This window comes from Pagrus pagrus, assembly GCF_965226575.1.
Source record: "Pagrus pagrus genome assembly, chromosome: 21".
Classification (NCBI taxonomy): domain Eukaryota; kingdom Metazoa; phylum Chordata; class Actinopteri; order Spariformes; family Sparidae; genus Pagrus; species Pagrus pagrus.
The window spans coordinates 9,286,539-9,306,350 of record NC_140208.1 but is presented as its reverse complement, the minus strand read 5'-3'; the positions used below and the strand labels follow the sequence as shown (position 1 = coordinate 9,306,350).

Here is a 19,812-nt window from a genome sequence, read left to right as displayed (position 1 = left end):
TCATATCATTAATACAGCCCGTAGCTCTATTTTTATCACTGACCCATATTAAAATTATCACAGTATAATAATGTTTGCTATGACAACTCCAAATCCTGAATGCCACAATAGGGCGCGACAGTCTGTAATTATTGCTCCACTTATACTCAAAATAAACGGTCTCCGTCCTTCGGTTAGTGGTGCATGATACGCTATGAGTAACACAAATGATTCTTTGTGTCTGCAGCTTCTCCTTTGGGAAACTTCAAAGTGAGGGAAAAGGTGGGAATAAAAGGCCACAATTTTGATTTTCCGAATGTCTGTGGTTTAGTTTCTCCACCATCATTTCCTGCATATAAAAATGGATACTTCCGGTGGTGATTCTGGTCTACTGACAGACATTTTTTTTTTTTACTTTATTGGATCCTTTAATCTGTGGCAACCACGCAACAGCCTCACATGGTCGGCGCTCTCATGGCATCTGTTACGTCAAAAAAGAAAAGGCCTGTTATTACACAGTTGAGGCTGGAGATTAATCTATAATTGGTAAATGCATCAACATCAAATTGGTAAATGCTCCTTCTGCTCCTTTTAGCCCTAAACTGTAATGCCTGTTTTATTGTGACTAATAGTGGCAGTAGAAAGGCACTTACTCTGTATTTGGAGCGAAGCCAGCAGAGTGGGACAAATGGAGCGACCCATTCAGTACTTCTAAATTTTTTTAAAGACCTCTTCGCTCTGGCTTGCTGCTGACACAAAAGGAGGTATTGATGTAAGGGAAGACTGAAGCTTTGTGTTATGCCCACCAGAACTGGCTGTGGAAACAGTTCTTTCACAGACCTTAATTTAACATGCAAATGGTGGCACATCTTGTACTCAAGCAACCTACAGTAGGCTCATTTTATTTGAGCTATGCTGTATTTTCATGACAGTCAGGCATTCCAAGAAATTATGCTGTTATTTTACGTGATTTAAACTAAGTTTAAGTGGAAAAATTAAACTTGTTTTCTTTCTGATTCTGGTTAATGGCACCAGGCTAAAGGAATGTAGAAAATCCTAAATGGCCTGCATTTTTGTTTTTTGGCATGGCAGTAATACATTTTGTAGCTTTGAATCCTCTCAGGAAGGAATGTGGGTTTGAAATGTACGTATCACGATTGTATTTACGCAAAAAAAAAAAAAAGAGAAAAGGTAAGTAAATACAGGAATGACACCTATTCACTGAGAATCAGAGCGGTGCATTGTTGTCTTGTTTACTCAGCACCACCTGCTGACCTAACCCCAAGTGTTTACTTAAACTCTCCCCTCACCCACAAAGCCATTGTTTGTACTGTTGGAGGCTGACTGAAGCTAAATGTCATGCTGGATGGCCTAAACCAAGGAATATCCTTGGCATTTCAAACCAGGATAGATATCTAAATTTAGAGTAGGAGTAATGCTTAAGGTTTTCTTGTGGGACTGGGTAGAGGGGCTGGCAGTGCTGCACAAACACTGAGCTCATAATCGAAATGATAAAGTGTGTTCCAGTGAAAACAAATGCAGCCAAGAGAAAACCAAGTAGGGAAGTCCAAGATTACACAGTATTTCGCTAGAAAATTCCTGGTGTTTATCACATGTCACATGGCCTCTGGTGCTCTCACAGGTCATCTTCTGAGATGATTAGAGCATCAACAAACTTCCAACGTAAACTGTGATCAGGTTTACACTTTAATCTTCGTGAGAGTTGATATATTTTTAAAGAAGTAGGTTTTTCAGATTGTTTTTAGCCGCACATTTTTGGCAAACACCTCACAGAAAACATCAGAACTTTATTGTATGGATAACAGCTGGTTACTGCATTTTTTTTAAGCTACCACAGTCATTACAATTATTGTTATTTCGTGTCTTTATACGTTTTGGTGGCTACAATGGTCAGACAGCTCGAGCCTCTGCCCACGTCGCAGGGGCACTCTTCACATGTCTTGCTGAATCTAAATCCAGAGAAAATTGGCGTCCATTTCCGTCCTGTCAATGGCTTTTACGGCGTGGTCAGCCACAAGGGAGTACTCAAAAAACAAAGAAAACAAAAACAAGTTGCGGTATTTTTCATGTTACAAAGAAATTTTAAAATGTTTCTCCATAGTTCTGTGAATCATGATAAAATATCTCCAGTTCAAGTTGGACAATTGTGATTTCAACAGCCTTCTGTGTCACAATGAAACAGTTGCTTACTTCCTGTTGAATGATGAATCGACATAGATAAAGAAGACAGCGAGGGATGTACGCAGATAACATTTTTGCACAAGGTTGATAAGTTTGTTCTGTGTATGCAAGAAGCCAATTTTCATTCTCATTTCTGCACTGCTTTTAGCCGTGTTGACAGCAAACACATCAGTGCAGCCGTGGCAGGGAAACTTAACCACATTAGATCTTTGATGTCTGTCTATGGCAGTATATGTGCACAAAAAAACTCATAAATCCCCAGGTTACCATTTCCTGTTTAAGCTCAAAATTAGAAAAATGTCTGGCTTTAATAACAGCGAGACAGCTCACGTGACTTTTGATCCCATGTCAATAAATGGCTGCGAAAAACAGGTTTTATTGGCAGCGTTTTATTTGAAGCAGCATGATATTAGCCAAGAAGTGCTTCCTATGCAACACAGGGCTTTATGCAACATCTGCTGATACACTGGAAAACAGCCCATATGGATTGTATGTATAGTTGGGAAATGGTCAAAGATGAGAGAAAACTCAATAATGGTGACATTTCCAATACACTGGTTTTATACGACGGATGAAAACTGCTTAATTTGTCTCCTCATCACTCATCAGCTGCATACAGTGAGCTTTGTGCATTGAAATTCTGCGCCCGCGCCTCGCACAGTCACTCATTATCTCATGCAACAACCTGAGTTTTATGAATTGCATTCCTCAGTGTGAGATGATTTACTGTGTATTTAGATTTATGTCTCCTCCTCAACCATCATTATCGTCTGCAGCAGCACGAGTTTTATGCGTAGCTCCTAGACACGTCTGAATTGACTCAATTCTGTGTCTGTTTATCACAGATAATACAGCATGGCATCGTTTGGATCCTCTGCCCGGGCTCTTTTGCATATTTCAAACCCCTCATGGTTGATGTGGCAGGGCACCATATAACAGAGTAGGAGGGTGGGGTTACCTAAGTGCCCTCATTTTACTGCAGAGGGGGGGTGGGAAGGCTTTAATTCAGTGGAAAGTGGTTATTCTATATTTGCTCCAACCATACAGTTACTCCACCCTCCACACGTCCCACATAAAGCCACTCCAATATAAGAGTTTATAAACGCTGAATCTCTCCTCATTAGACTGAGACGCTGTAGACCTGGGAACACTTTTCATTAAAATAGAACAGCCAGCCCCAAACTAACCAGATAATGATCTGTTGATATGAGTAAAAGTACTTCAGGATCACTGATGTGGCTTTGCTGTGCAACGTGTGAGAGCTCAGATGATTGAATTCGTAAGTATTTGAATAAAAAGTTGCTTCTTGTGTAGAAGAGATTGAACCAGGCAGAAAGAGAAAGATTATGAAGGACAGCTTTCCTGCATTTCTGTAACCGGGTGGGGTCAGGTGGACGAAAATGACTTGGACCACATTATATGTAAAGTTGAGGTAATTACTAGGTTTGCAGACTTAAATAGCCGGGCCCGCAGTGGTAAACACACTGAAAGTCAAGGCAGCCTCCACAGCCTCCCTCCGTCTTGCCTCCTAAGAGACAAACTACTCAGTGTGCAGAAAGCTTAAACATTTGGTTTAGGTAGAGCCAAAGACTCCAGGTACACTTCAATTAACCACTCTTACAAAACGTAAAGAAGTTTGGAAAACAGTGAGTGGTTGTGTTTCACAACTGTGTTTACTCTATATATAGAGTTCTTTATTGCATAAAGCACAAAACAGCTCAACAAATACACCGATAGAAGTCTTTCTAGCAATCGAGCAAATAAGAATAGCTTTGGGGGGGGCCCTATATGCTATCGAAAGTGCTTGTCACATGGTCGAATAGCTTCGGAAACCCCCTCAACCCACACATTTCCCACGTCAAAAGCAGGGCTTTTGCTTTCCAATGTGGTCAACAACACATCGTATACACTTCTCTTTTAGCCCAACCACGACTTCCTTTTTTAATTTTAATTTTGTTTTTAGACATGTTAGCAGAGTAGTTTCGTTCAGTCGTTGTACCACTTCAGTCCAGACTAAAACGTCTCAACATCTGCTGGAATTGCTATGAAGTTTGGTGCAGATGTCCCTGGTGCCCAAAGGATAAATCCTACTGACTCTGTGATGGCCTGACTTTTGTGGTTTTGCATGACTATCATGTGAACTGCCATTATATTTGGTACACACATTCATGTTCCCCTCGGGATAAATGAAAACTCCTTCATCTTGTGCCAAAATCCGGTCAGTTTCAATTAGTCCAATAGTTTGTTTTATGGCCAAATAACCACAGCGTGACCATGGTTATCAATCAAACTGCTTAACATTATCATGTTAGCATTGTCAATCTGAGCATGTTAGCATGCTGATGTTAGCATTTGCCTCACAGAGCTGCTAGCTGGCAGTGGACTCTTGGAGATGTTGACTCAACTGTGGGTATTTTTGAGGCCGGAGTTTGTCGTGTTGTCAAGCAAATAATCTGTGAATGCTCTTTCAGTGTCGGTGGGTCAACTTGTGCCCACCGTTCCTATTTGCTAATGTAATGTTCCTTCTTTTTGGTACACAACACGGCAAACACAGACTGTAGTAACAAGGAGTCATCCACTAAAGTCTGAAGTGAGATACTCCATTAGAAGCTTTATGAAGCTTGTATTGATTACATGAGAACAGTTTACTGTGTACCGTCTTGAGAGGTGTTCCTTTTATTGTTCACCGCATTTTTTATCTTTTTCTTCCTGCCACGTTTGCTTCCGTTTATGTTGCTTAGCATTTATGATCATTAAAAAAAGATAACTGGCAAAGATGACAGAATGAGGAAGCTGTGCTTGAGTGTTAAACTCCTTCAGAACAAGTTAACTGAACAACAGTTTTTCCACATTTAAGGATGCCAAAAGTGAGATGTTTAACAGTTCATGTAAAAGAAGGTTTATTGTAACAAACAAAATGCACAAAGGAACAGACTGGAACATCAGCAAACTGTCTGGCCGGCCAAAGTATCAGGGCCTCTTTTTTTTCACCAGCCAAGAGACTTGTGTCAACAGACAGAGACCTGCCGACCAACCTCGCACAATCCTGCAAACCAGCTGCAGTTGGAATGTTTGCATACAGTGGCAGTGTAAACATCTGTTTTTACAGAATGGGTCCTTACAGTGCCGAGGACAACTTCAAACAACTTTTGGCCAATTACAAACATGCATGTACAGCAAACTACAGTATACGTGTGCAAGAAAAGTACCCCTGCAGAGGGGAAAAGAACCTGTGGAGAACATTCAAAGCTGGAGTCATTATGACTTTGAGCAAAGAGAAGAAATAAATAAATAAACATGGGACATTACTTCTAAATCTCATGCGTAGAAATTATGTGGCAAAATATTGGTATTTCCTCTTCCTGCCATGAGAATTGCTATAAAAAGCAATTCATTTTTTGGGCTATGCATAAACATTTCAAGTTTCTTTGGTGTAAAAGCAGCTTATAACTCAGAAGTTGCCAGACAAAAATAACTAATGGCGATTCCTGGAAGTGTGAAACAGGTCATTATTGTTCACAAACCGGCAGCCATCTCCCCCAGGACCTCCTATATTTGCTAAGGAAATACATCTTGACAGACTTGCAGGGTAAGCCAACGATAAACAGAGAAAAAAGTGCAAAAACAAAGATAGCTTTCTATTTTGACCTCGCTATACCCATATGTACAGTATCCATATTGTTTCAAACACCCTTGCTTCAGTAATCGAAACCTTTTAGATGTATTTTCCTCTCAACAATCATTTTCTTCATCAAACTGTTTTAAATAGTAAAAAGCTTTAAATAGCACAGTCAGAAAACATAAAGCTCTCGGTATCAGCATAAAAGACCCTAATAAATATCCAGAATTTTCCAAAAGATTGTTTTTTCCTGCATCAGGTTCAGAGTTCAGGTTCATGTTTGTGATAAAAAGTTGAACATCTTGTCCTCGATCAGACTAATAGACTTGTCTGTTAGCATTTCTTCACTGCTGACAGATTTATACCCAAAAAGCTTCAGCGTCGGCCCACAAACTTTCTGAACGACCTGGGCTATTTTGAATGGTAAACTGAACCTCCATTTCTCTACTTGTTCTGAGGAGTTTTTCTGTGTCGAGTAAACACCACTGGCCTTCTTAGAGGCTTGGATGTTCCTCAGGATCCAGGATTTCGCTTGTGGAGTGAACGGGATTCCAGTAAACTTGTACATCTCCGTGGCCTTCCTCATGGGGAACCGAGCAATGTCCTCGTACCGAACCAGCATGTAACGCTTGCGCAGCCACGGTGGCCGTCTCAGGCCGATCTCAGCGGACATCCTAATGTTGTCGCAGTTCCCTTTCAGCTTTCTGACTTCATCGTCATCAATGGGCACGTCCCCGTCCATAGCCCACTGCTTCCAGTTCTTGTATTTGGCTTCAAAGGCCACCATGCGGGAGGCTAGTACGGCCCGAGGATCCCGAACCAGCTGAATGAACTTTACGTCAAGGCGTGGGTCCTCGGCCAGAGGACGGAGGGTCTCCAGCTGGCGCACCCTCACTGACTTGATGGTCCTGTGCTCCTTTTGGAGGCAGGACTCAGACGCCATGGTCAGGTTCAGGGGCCCACAGCGCCTGGTCCTGCAGTGATAAGGCTCAAAGACTCCTTTGATCGGGGGGCTGCAGACCGAGTCCTCGCACAGAGAGATGCTGGACTCTCTGCGGAAGAGGGCAGGGGTGATGTGGTCGACAGGGAGGGGTTCGATGAAGCTCTCCAACAGGGAGAAGTCACACAGGAAGAGCTGCTGGAGCACGTCACGGTACGCCTTCGCTGCCACTGTGGCATTGGTGCCACCAGTTTCCAGGGTCAGCATCTTTTCAACGTGCCACAACGGCTCGAACAGGTAAAACATGTTGTCGCCCTGCTGGTTGAAAAACTCGCCCACAAACGAGGAGCCCGTCCTGGTGGTGGCCAACAGGAGGATGTGTTTCCTGCCCCTCCTCACCACCCCCTGGTGCTCGCTGAAGTTCTCCAGGCGCCGCTTCATCAACGTGAAGGCAGAGTCCATCTTGCTGATTGAGGTTAAGGAACCATTGTGCTTCAGCAGCATGTGGGAGAAACCACTGGGCGGTAGAGGGGTCTGGGGGGTCTGCTTTAAGGTGAGCTTATCTGAAACCCTGGAGGATGAGAGGAATCACAGAGTTAAAAGTTGACAGAAAAGAAGTCAAAGGCTTGTTATTTAACTCAACATTTTTTGCAGTAATTTTCTGTTGGCAAGAGGGGAAGAGAAAAACACTCCTAAATCCTTTGGAAATCACAAAACACTCCATTCATCACCGAAATGGACTTACCTTGAGATAATGTTGTTTTCCTTCTCAATGATAACAAGTGTCACAAAGAAGACGATGTATATTGTGTATTTGATCCTCATTCTTGGATGTAGCTGTGCCTGGATGTGCTTTTACAGACTGCTTCTTAATAGGTTCTGCCAATCTTGCAAGTCTCCAGTCGCCTTCTTAAAGAGCCTTCCAGTTATTTGTATTCCCCGTTGTAGGCGATGTTTCATCCTATAAATGAAATGAACATCAACCTGTCAGTTACACATTTTGCACATTTGAGCACGGCTGCGAGTAACTACTTCTGTCTCAATTCTTTATGTCGAAATTCTTTAAGCTATTTGTTTAAAGTACTCATGGAAATGGGGAAGTTGACAGCTCATTGTTGCATTTCTTAAATTGCACTGTGATGCAGAGTCATCCCTCGTTTGTTCCTGTATTTGTTCGGCGTGCACATCACCTCTGCATATTCTGCAAAAACCAGTCATGGAGACATTTACTGAGACAAAAAAAAAAATTGCATCTAAAAAAAGGTAAGAATAGAAAGTAGCTGAGTGTGTTGTACTGGAATCTAAGCAAGTTCTTCCCACGAGGAAGTCCTTGTTATCTGTAAGTGCACCAGTGCATTTCAGGAACATGCCCACCCACCATGCAAGACTGAAGGCTGGTGCACAATGAAAAACAGTGTTTATGAGTCCGTCTTTGCAGAAGTTATTTAAAGAATGGGGGAGAGACAACTGCAATCAAGCACAATTTTGTAATTAAACTGTAATTCCACTACCGTAAAGCTGCCTGCCTGCGTTAGAATGATAATCCCAACCTCCCACTGATAGGTAGCAGAGCAGCCTGTGGTCCAAACTGCCAGCTGCTCCTCCATGTCAACACTGGGAGGAGATCTTTCCAACAGAGGCCCTCAGTGACATAGGTTACTGGTACAGTAGACCATCTGGTGGTGGGCTAATGGCTTGCTGCTTCCTCATAATATACCTTTGTGCTTCTAAAACACTGACTGAGCGGGACACATGTCCAAACACTGAGAGGTATAACTGCACAGGGCTGAAATTGAAGGGGAAAGCCTGCTTGTCATTGAGCTATAAATTGTAGAGCTCTGAGCCTGCAGGCCATTCAGTACATCTGTTGGTCTATAGAGGGCATTCAAAGAAGATATGAGTGGATTTAATGATACCTATTTGGGTATGTCTTGCACATTCCTAAAAGATTGATATTACTTAACTTCTAAGATAATGTTAGCTTGGCTCAGATCCCTGACTAATCTTTGGATTTGAACATAATCCTACTTTACCCTGTCTGTCAGTGAAAGGGTCAATAACACAGCACGAGCAAAAGAGACACCCTGAGGAAAATTGGCACGTGTGCTCACAAAAATGCCGGGGGTTAAAAGTTGGGGTGTACAGTGGCTCTTTTTACATCCTGGATCAGACGTCTGGGTTTGTGAAAACATTTGTTTATTGGATCTGTCAGGTGCTGCACACAGTAACCTGAGTGTGTCTGAGATTTCTAATGGATCACTGTTAAACGTTTGCAGGTCTAGGCTCAGGGGGCCGACGCATTAGCGAAAACTGCTGCTATTAATCAGCAGAGCCGCGAGCAACAGACCAACCTTTTCACTCACTACAGTCAGGTAGTCATGTCACGAAACATGCAGCGCTGTGGAGGAAGTGAGAAGCCTGATACATGACCGGGTCTGGAGGTCCAGTTCTCACATCCTGTTGCGACTTCTGTCCAGTTTCGAGCACAGAAGCTGCAGGCCAAAAGAGTGCAGTCGCAACACAGGGAATGGGTTGGACACTGGCTGTGAAATTCTCCGAGAAGGGAATGGGAAGTTTACAGCTCCAATAGAGAGCACTGTTGACGTGGAACGACGTGTAATGAAAAGGTGAACGGCCCGTGCACTGAGACACATTTTCAGCGGGAGGAAAAATCAGCTCTGTCTTGCACCACCCTGCCGCATGCCACAACCACAAAGGTCTCTTTACACAGGAGTGACTCTAAACCTCCTTCGGGCTGAGATCGCAGAACATAAACTCCCAGGTCACTCACACGTCACAGGGGTCAGTGACTAAGCCCCTGGATGTTACAAGTCATGTAGAAGTGGTTAGATAGTCGGCTGCACCCCAGGAAATTACTTAGTCCTTAAGCCGTTAGTGGTCGTTTAACAAAAACAGTCACAGTTTGTCTGAAAACTAACAAAAGATTTGAGTAAATCCGCAGTTGTACTAAAGCAGTAGTTTTTGTTCTACTGTGGCTGCACCTGAACAAATTAAGACAAACACCAGAAGTGATTTGGCCTAACGAATAAGACGTAGGATTGAGTATGTATTTAAGCAGTTTTAGCTCTCTCCATATGTGATTTTAAAATAAACAATTCATCAAGAAAATAAGTGTGTCTGAGGTTTTGTCATTTGTGTGGTAAATTAGATGTACACCAATTATCTCAGCTTATTGCATCTGCTGTGCGAAACTAAAAAAAAAAACAATGCACACACACACATGAGCGGACATTCTTGAATATTCACAAACCACTGAGGCATATGACACTTTTGATCATCTGCTCATGACAAAACCGCCACTGTACCATTTATCATCTCGCTATAAATGCTTTTAATAGCCGTCTTTTATTTAATGTTGAATCGTATGTGAAGACAAATGAAAAACACCACCCAGCACACTTTGTCTGAGATATTGCGAGTGTATATCATACAGTATATATCACATGCCAATCCTGTTTTTCATAAAGGAGTCCGCTCTGAAACACAGTATGTAGGCGTGATAATTACAGGATGATGTGTCTCCAGATACAAAAATAACAGACTGGAAAATACCAAAGTTGGAATAAGATTGGGCGATGGTAGAAATGTGTCAACTGTCATTTTCTGACACCGGTTATACTGTGATATCTATTTTTGTAAAATGTTTGTTTGTTATGAAGGGCAGTGTTATAGCCTAAATCAGTGAATGAAACACTGTACAGTACATTTGTACTAAGCTACATTTATTTTATTTGAAGGCTGTTGTTACTATAGTGCAAATTAAAATGTCACATGGCCTACAAAGCACATCATGAACATATAAAAAAGGATGCATTTTACTCAATTCACAGTCATGATACACAGACACAGACACTGCGATAGTGCATTACTTTCTATCTTTATATAGCGTATTATCTCATGAGTACCTTAGCCACATGCAAAATTAAAACAAAGTGGGATGTGTTCAATCATCAGCCTTGGTGAGTAATGTAACACATGCAACGGGATTACATGATTAGGATACAAAAAAGGTGACTAACTGTTAAAGTTACCGAAAAAATGATACATTCACTAAAAAAAGGGGATTTCTGAAAGGATTACAATTCATGTACTGAGATGAAATAAAAGTAATCTTGATGAGTACTTTCTCTTGTCTTTATTTGCATATGTTTGGTATTGAGGTCATCCAATAGTAATGGAAAGTAATCAAGTTACATTACTAAATTATAGTGATACTTGGATTAGGTTACTGACTACATTTTTTAACAGGTATCAGAATACATTTTTAAAGTAACCCTCCCAATCCTGTCAATCAGGCCATTTGTTTGGAGAGTCTGTGGTCAGTTAAACTGCTGGGATAGTTATTAGACTCACAGGCAACTTTAAAATAGTTGTTGTCGCCACGATTTCTGGCAGTTTAATGAGTGTATTCACACTTAAAAAGGCGGGTTAAACTTTTGTCTAGGTTTATGATAAATACTCATATATACTGTATTTGTTTCTCATCTAAAAGTCTTTAATCAAATGGCACATGCTTATACTTTTTAATAAACTGTGAATAGATGCAGGGCCAGCTTGACATTTTCTCAGAAGAGACAGCTGAGCTGGATCAGTCAGGGTGTTGGAGGAGTAGAGGAGTATGGCATGCAGGCAACAGGTTTAATTAAGCTCAGAGTGTGGGCGAGATTCATGCTTGTTGGTTTAATCTGTTTGGGACAATGTGGTGATTTTTGCACTTGGAGAGAGCATGCAGCACATTTGTACGTAAAAGGTGTTGGCATACAACTTTGCAACTGCTGATTTATAATCAGGTTGAATTGAAAGATTAATGGGGGGAAAACCCCAGCTACTGTTAATGCCACAGTGGTTAGTCTCTGGAGAGCATGCGCTGCATTTTAAAGGTCAAAAGGACAAACTGGACAAACAAGTCATGCTTTCTTAATAAAAAAAAGAAAAAAGCCCCATGATGAAAGTCACTGTCCTTTTCATGTAAGACATGTACAACAGTTTTATGGTGAGTTCTCGGGTGTTAAAGGAGCTTAACAGTCCTCTCATGTGATATGATTAGTTTCTAAGTTTTGGTTAATTACAGAAGGAACAGCTTGTGCGCTCTCCATACCCACCATCGTGATGAGCTGCGCTGTCTGAAGTCCGCTTGTGTTCATCCGTCAGCAGCCTTTTCGTCAAAGAGCGACTCCGGACACAAATTAATTCCATCACATCCCGAGAAAAACTTCACATGTGCAGCAAAAAACAGCCCGATCCGTGAAGAGTAGCTTGACTGCTTTGAGTGAGTAAAACCTGCGGAGGAGATGGGATCATGTTTGGGGAGGCTGCAGGTCAGGCTGCTCAGTGAACTGAATGATAAGTCTGTGCAACAGTTGCGACTCAGTGAATCACATGGCAAAGTTTGGTCCAAAGGAGCGGAGCCTCAGGCAGGAGGCGCACAGTCACCACCCCCCCAAACAGACCCCCCCGTTTCTACTGTAATAACATATAAATCAAACAATCATATACACTGAAACCACATGAGAAACAGTGTCAGGGTGAATAACAAGGTGTTGGTCTGATACTGTTGTTATGATGCTGTGATTTAGGTCCATTTTTCTGTTTTTAGTGGTGGATGTAGTCGCAGCCAAAGAAGAGGTAAGCACTCCACCTAGTGGAGAAAACGCAATGTGCATATTGAGTTTTGTTGTAGGTTTATAGATGGATAACAACAAAACATTTACAGATGTTGGGGTTTAGTTTAATTATTGTTTAGCACGTTACGTTTAGTCGAGTTAGTACTTTGTTTTGTTTGGGGATTTTGGTAACACCGTGGGCACCCAGGGTTATAGAGAGAAGGGTAGGTGTAGGGCCACGATGCACCTGGGTGGGCCTATGTTTTTGTTTTGTTTTTTGTACCAGTGCAGGAGAGCTATGCGGGATTCCTGTTATTTGTTCGCTTGCTTGCTTTTTGGAAAAATAAACCATGAAAACCTGAAGAAGAACTTTGAATGGACATTGAACTTATTTTACCTGCATACAATACAAGCCCATGGTGCAGCAGTGGCTCTTTGATTTGCATTTTAAAGTTTGATCTAGATTTTTATTTATTTTTTATTTTATTTTTTTTGACAAATGGCCACTACAACAGATTCTGCTTACAACATGATTTTGAGTGAATTAAATTAAATCCAAATAAAAATACAAGTAATTTACTCAAGAAGTGTTGTTGTTATTGTACTTTCAAGAGGAAATATAGCTTACTTTTTACTCTACTAAATTTATGTGACCACTGTAGTTTGTTAATTTGCAGATTAAAAAACCCTATAAGATCATTTAATAAAATATTATTTCTTGCAATATGTAGTGTTCAAAATTAGCTCCGCCTTGACAGGTTACAACATGAAAGCATCACTCTTTACACACACAGACTTCAGTTCTGATTTTATATATATATATAGGCCTACACACACACACACACACACACACACACAACATATACATATAACATGGTGTACAATTAAATGACAGTCTGAAGGAGGCTAGTTTGAATTAAAGCAGCCTACTTTTACTTTCGATACATTAAGTACTCTTTGTGAATTAAACGTGCACTTTTACTTAAGCAAAACATTAAATGTAGGATTTTGTTTGTAAAGTAGTGTTTTTTACATGTATGGATTAATATTTACTCGTCCTGAATACTTCTTCCACCGCGGATTAAAGTTTTACAGGATTATGAAAGGCGACCCGATTAAGAACTACAATTCCCAGCAAACGCGTCGCGTGATGATGACGTACTAAAACAGAATTTTCACGAAGGTTGCAAAACAATTGCGTCAGAAACTTGCGCACTTGTTTCTGGAAAGGTGAAAGACGAACGTTTCTCTCTCGGTATGTAACCTAACGTCAATTTTCATCTACATTTCTGTCATATATGATAAATTAAACTGTTTATTGTTAAAGTTAATTCATTTAAAGCGTCTAAACATTGTGATACAGGTAGTCCACGAAGAGTTTACAGTGAAAGTCTTAAATGTAACGTCGTGCTAGCTAACATTAGCTAGCTTAGGTAACTAAGATACGTGATATAAAGTGTATTTTATTCACTAAGTGGTCGGTGTAATGGCGACAGTACTATACCATTGTGACTCTCACTGTAATAAATAAAAGCTGGCGTTATGTGTTCAAACATTATGCGACGTGGCTGTCAGATAATGTACCTGACGCTCTGTTCATCCCTCAGACTGATACAGGATAATATATTGCAACCATGTTGGTGGCGAGGCTGACGTGCCTGAGGAGTCTTCCTCTCGCCGGGCTGCGTCCTGTGCTGTCGCAGGGCTCCCCAGCCCTGAGAACACCCACCCTGAAGGCCTGTCCACCACTGCTCAGGCCCCAGCAGGTACTGTAAACACCATCAGGCTGGCATTCATGGCTTTCTGGTTGCTCCATTCACCATTAGATTAAAATAAATTCACATTAATCGTGCGTCAAAACAGCAGATATAGAAAGACATATTAGATTTCATTAGAAAATAGGCACTGATTGTTAAGAAACTACCCCCAAAACATTGCATGTGATACAACATGCCTTAAATTGTGTTTCCAAGACGTGTTTATTTTCATTTTATCTTGCAGATTTTGTGTCCTTTGTTGATGAATGCAGGAACCAAATACCATTCAACAGAATCAGACTAACTGCCAGCCAGACAATACGTCACCTCCATTTGTTATGTAAACTCACTTTCTTAAGTGAGTCGATGCCTCATATTTTATCAGCTGCCTCATCCAGGGCTGTGAGTAGGGACCAAAGTAATACAAGTTAAGTGGCAATAGAGAAACTTCCAGGGTAGAAAACTGCATCCTGCAAATATTCAGAATAAATGGCATTACAAATCAGAGATGTCGGCAGCAGTTCGGAGGTTTAAAATCTGTCATGTGATCACAAATTGGATCCCTGCAGCAGCAGCCTTCTTGTCCCATCAGTGCCCTTTTTAATTGAATCACATGAATTACTTTTGTTCCAAGTTAAACTTTTGTGTCAACAAGACTGCAGAACACATCAACGTAGTTGAAATAAAGTAAAATAAAATGGTGTTTGCACATCAACATGATTGATGGCATGAAATCCTATGTAATAAATCCACAATTGCAGTTTTGTGTGAAGTTTCTTTTTCTTCCATCAGGGTTTTTCCACTAAGACCAGATTTGGTTTCCGCCGTGGGAGGACAACAAAAGACCAGCTCAAAGAAGCAGCTTTTGAGCCAGCAACAGATACCGCCATTAAAAGTAATCACCATTGTATCTACTAGTAGTTAAATATTCTAAATATATAAAGACTGTATTTTTACATAAATGGACAACAAGCCGTAGTTATGCCAACATATAATGAGCTCACACAGTTTGGAGCCTTCTTTGACAGTTTCCTAAATCGCTGTAATGCTAAAATTTCCATTTGAAGCACAAACCTCAAACCTTTTACCTGACAGCCAAGTCAATCCGTTGATCTGTAACACTTTTGAGTATTTTGGTTTGTTACGTAGTGCAAAAGAAGTGTGTCTAAAATGTTGTTGTGTACACAGTTGACAGCATGGGCAGGATGGTTCTGGCTGGAGGTGCAGCAGTTGGGCTTGGAGCTCTGTGCTACTATGGACTCGGCATGTCCAATGAAATCGGTGCCATCGAGAAAGCAGTGTAAGTTGCAGCTTTTTGATTTTGTTTCAAAGCACATACGCTACTGCATAAGCTACATATTCACCTGGCTTTTCCATCTGTGTCTAGGATCTGGCCTCAGTACGTGAAGGACAGGATCCACTCCACCTACATGTACTTTGCAGGCAGTGTCGGACTGACAGCTCTGTCAGCTGTAGCTGTGAGCAGGACCCCCGCACTTATGGGTCTGATGATGAGAGGATCCTGGCTGGTAAGCTTTATAAAACATCTGGTTTAAATGAATGCTAACACATCATGAAGCTAGTTAAATAATGTCTGTACCTTTCAGTAATGATTCGCACATACTTGACATTTTTTAGATGTATTTGCAGGTTATTAATATGAATGCCTGATGTTTGATCTAACTCAGGCTATTGGAGCAACTTTTGCGGCTATGATTGGTGCCGGCATGCTGGTCAGGTCCGTTTCATATGAGCACAGCCCAGTGCCCAAACACCTCGCCTGGATGTTCCATGCAGGTTTGTAAGAATTATTACTCTATGACATTGTTCTTCTCAGCCCTGTTGTTTCTGTGATGTAGTTGCCTTAATTGAACACTAGAGGGCGGTCATGTAAAGGCTTAGATAGTAAGACTGAATGTGCTATTTAGTTATCGTCTTGCTTTATTGATCAGGTGTGATGGGTGCTGTCATCGCTCCCCTCACCCTCCTGGGAGGACCTCTGATGATGAGGGCTGCCTGGTACACAGCAGGCATCGTGGGAGGTCTGTCCACTGTGGCCATGTGTGCCCCAAGTGAGAAGTTCCTCAACATGGGCGGGCCACTGGCAGTCGGCTTTGGAGTGGTCTTCGCTTCCTCTATTGGTTAGTACAACACAGTTTCATCTCATGAATCCTGTCTCAGGTGCACTGCACACCAATGCAAAGGGTCCTGTTGACATCTTCTTTCAGGTGTTAATGAGATAGAGCCTTCGAAATATTAATCTCATATTTATAATCCGTATTAGATTCATTAAGATGAAGGTTCATACACAGGATTATATTAATATATGAGACAAGACACCATGAGACAACACCTCTGGAAAGTTACCATGGTAACCTGCCATTACAAAGTTGTCTAGCACTGTATTAAAACTAAATGTTTAATGTGCAGTATGTAAACTATAGTGTTCCTATTGCACGACAGATGCTCTGTGCTGCTGTGTTTACACCTTATGACACTTTAAGTACAGAAGTATGAACATCTTGAGTTAAATGTCCTGATGTGAACTTGGTGAAAACACATTATTCCACTGACTTAATGAAAGCCTACAGCTAAGTATCAGGTGTTTGGTGTGTTTACCATAGCTGTTTCCTCAAGGTGCCACATGAGGAACTTCACATCATCGTCAGCTGATTTATGCAAACGATTTGGTTGATGTGACACAATAAGAGATAACGGTGAATAAATAGGTACATTTCTAGAAATTGTTATATAGAGCCCCTTTATAGACTGAACAATAAAGTGTGAAAATTATCAGCAGATTAATTAGGATGAAAATAATCATCAGTTGAAATTTTGGTGGCAGCTGTGGAAAAAAATCTGACAGTCATGAGCAAGTCTCATTTCTGTGATGGCTCGATTTATAAACACAGTGATGCTGTCAGGTAATTAAAATAATTCACAAACACATGTTCAAATACATTTATACATGTACATATGTTAATAATTAAGTCACCATAATAAGCGTTGTGCCAAGCACCTTTTTTATATATTATAATGCCCTAATTATAAAAATAATATTCATAAATAAAAGCCACATCTGTACTAGTCGGTCTCACAAGTTTCTTTCTTCCTCAGGATCAATGTTCCTGCCACCAACCTCAGCGTTCGGAGCAGGCCTGTACTCCGTGGCCATTTATGGAGGCCTGGTCCTGTTCAGCATGTTCCTCCTGTATGACACACAGAAGGTCATCAAGAGAGCAGAGACACACCCACTCTATGCTGCACAGAAATATGACCCCATCAACGCGTAAGTAACAGGGAAATATTTAACTTTCTGCTGTTTGTTTTGTACCTGAACCAAGTAATAGATTTCATGTTATCTGTATTTTAACAGGTGTATGGGGATTTACATGGACACACTGAACATCTTCATGAGACTGGTGATGATTCTGGCTAACGGAGGTGGCGGCAGAAGGAAGTAAACATTCGCATTTTGACTTCAGCTTTCAGTTTCCCCTTCCACAGAGCTTCAACAAAACCGTGGTTTATTACTAGCAGCATACGCCAGGCGTTATCTCTTAGTCTCATCTAACTGGTAAATAAACATGAAGGCTTTGTAAGTGTTCAAAGAAGATGATTGCACAGACAAATTCAGAGCTCTTACGTTGATGGTGGAAGTATATGGTTAATCCTGGGGGTTACAGACAGGTCAAATCCGTCTGTCTGCATCGTTTCACCTGCCTCAGATGTCCTTCGTATTCTCTATGTTTTATATTTATTTCCACTTGGTGGTGTTTCTGTTTATAATGAGAATGAGAGTTGAACAAGGTCATTCATATGGCACAGAAAAGCTACACCATAGACTGATCCAGACTCGCAGTACAATAAATGACTGTGCTGTATACACATGCTCCACTATACACTGATATTGCACTTCTGTGATGGGATAAAGAGGATGGAAATAGTTCATATATTTCTGGAAAAATACTCAATAATTCCAACAATAAAAGTCATTCAATAAACAAATACATTTTTTGTCAGATGTTGCTGTTGTGTCTTTTGAAAATATTTCTTAAAATCCAGCAGAGGGTGAGCTGACATGATTCCTGAAAGCCCTAAAATAATTCTGTTTACATGCTTCAGTATCAGGGTCCTGGTATTGTTCATGTTTTTTTACTCTGTTTTTTTACACACATGCATTAATGTTTTGGGAGGCAAAAAGGAGATTACCCTACCTCGTACATATATACTACTTACCTACCTGCAATGCTTGAAGAAGAAGAAAGATAATTTGTCCAAAAATCTGCCTTGAATTTAGTTGAAATGATCTTGAAAATGTCTTAAAAACCATGAAATTGAAGTGTCTGATACCTGTAGACAACCTGATCAAACATTGAACGTTGGGCAACACAATGTTTGGAAAGAATGGGATAATCCACTCACTTTGTTTAACAAAAAAACGTCTAATGGCAACAATAATTGTGTTTTAGGTGCGTATTTCAAATAAAGTCAGTAATCTGTAAAACCATTAACATTCAAACTACTTGAGCAGCAGATCAGATTAACTGTGGGCAGCGTCTAAAATCAGAAAACCTCTCACCGCTGCTACTAAATCAGCCAAAACTCACATAAAGTATCTTACTATTTGTCAACCACACTCTCAGCAGGTCAGACCAGAATATGAGGGACCAGCGGGGGTCCACCTTGTATTTGCCTATAAACAGTCAGTGTGTAGCAGCAGATGACAAAGGCTTAGCGTAGTAATCCTCTTGTCCGCCATCTGGCCGCTCCTCTAAAATTAAACCTCCAAACCAGGGCACTTGCAACAGATGCTAACATCTGTAAATATGCAGGTGCTTCATTAAAGCACGTACACGTGGAGTCCGCAGCTGCCAGGCAGCGTTTCAATCTCTCGGATCATGTTCGCGTTTAGGACACGTATGATTCATGTATGCTGTGTATCGAAAAGCCCTGCAGATGGGAGGGATAAAGAGGGCAATAATGGATGAGATTGGGGAAAGCTTCAGCATGTGGAGATCTGGCATTACTGGGGATAAAAGTTGCTCTCTGTCAGTCATTTTCAGAATCAGATTGATGACCAATATTTGGTTAGGGTCCAAGGTTTTTACTGCTCGACGTAGGCGTGACGTGGTTTGTCTCACTGTGTGTTTGTGAGAGAGAGAAAAAGAATATCAACAAATTCGGAGGACAATGAATCCGTGCACGTCTTTTTTTTAATGTTATGATTATAGCGTCAGCACTTTCATCCACAATACCTTAAAAATTCTGACCCTAGGAGCTCTTTCTCTTACATAATGACACAGAGACTTAGGTTTCACATCAGCCTAAGCCTTTGACGGTACAGTTCTTTCAGGTCATCTTCGAATTGATTTTTAACCGTGCACGCAATGCCAGCACGATGGCCTGTTGGTCATTCCAGCACTTTGATCCAAACAGAAACGTCTCAATAGCTAATGGATGGATTGGCCATGACTCATGACCTAATGACCTTTGCGATCTCCTCACTACATGAGGTTGACATTTATGAGTTTAAGGGATTAACAATAAACAGAATATGATCATTTCTAATGCTTTTTGACATATAAGATAATATAATTAATGTTTGACTAAACTTGTGGCATCCTCGAAAGGCTCAGTCGCTCACAAGCAAGGCGAGGGGGACATCCTGCTTAATGTGTACTTTTTGTA

The 19,812-nt window shown here is 41.0% G+C and overlaps 2 protein-coding genes across 2 annotated transcripts; one reads left to right on the top strand and one right to left on the bottom strand.

The window, feature by feature from the left end:
- Positions 1-1,022: 1,022 nt before the first annotated feature.
- Positions 1,023-13,214, bottom strand: chst3b (carbohydrate (chondroitin 6) sulfotransferase 3b). The gene is made up of 3 exons (XM_084342643.1): positions 11,864-13,214; positions 7,486-7,701; positions 1,023-7,311 (listed from the first exon to the last, which is right to left on the bottom strand). The coding sequence occupies exons 2-3, from the start codon at positions 7,563-7,565 to the stop codon at positions 6,075-6,077; spliced, it is 1,317 nt and encodes a 438-aa protein (XP_084198769.1). The 5' UTR covers positions 7,566-7,701; positions 11,864-13,214; the 3' UTR covers positions 1,023-6,074.
- A 299-nt stretch (positions 13,215-13,513) lies between these two features.
- Positions 13,514-18,131, top strand: ghitm (growth hormone inducible transmembrane protein). The gene is made up of 9 exons (XM_084342644.1): positions 13,514-13,619; positions 13,972-14,130; positions 14,914-15,016; positions 15,310-15,421; positions 15,509-15,650; positions 15,810-15,918; positions 16,074-16,262; positions 17,239-17,410; positions 17,498-18,131. Exons 2-9 carry the CDS (start codon positions 13,999-14,001, stop codon positions 17,583-17,585), a joined length of 1,047 nt encoding a protein of 348 aa, XP_084198770.1. The 5' UTR covers positions 13,514-13,619; positions 13,972-13,998; the 3' UTR covers positions 17,586-18,131.
- The last annotated feature ends 1,681 nt before the right edge of the window (positions 18,132-19,812 follow it).

Excerpts from the sequence above, each read along its gene's own strand:
- chst3b (XM_084342643.1), bottom strand. The coding sequence starts at position 7,565 with ATGAGGATCAAATACACAATATACATCGTCTTCTTTGTGACACTTGTT. Across the intron at positions 7,312-7,485 it reads GAAAACAACATTATCTCAAG|GGTTTCAGATAAGCTCACCT; the intron begins GTAAGTCCATTT and ends CTCATCCTCCAG.
- ghitm (XM_084342644.1), top strand. The coding sequence starts at position 13,999 with ATGTTGGTGGCGAGGCTGACGTGCCTGAGGAGTCTTCCTCTCGCCGGG. Across the intron at positions 15,422-15,508 it reads GGTGCCATCGAGAAAGCAGT|GATCTGGCCTCAGTACGTGA; the intron begins GTAAGTTGCAGC and ends ATCTGTGTCTAG. Across the intron at positions 15,651-15,809 it reads TGATGAGAGGATCCTGGCTG|GCTATTGGAGCAACTTTTGC; the intron begins GTAAGCTTTATA and ends GATCTAACTCAG.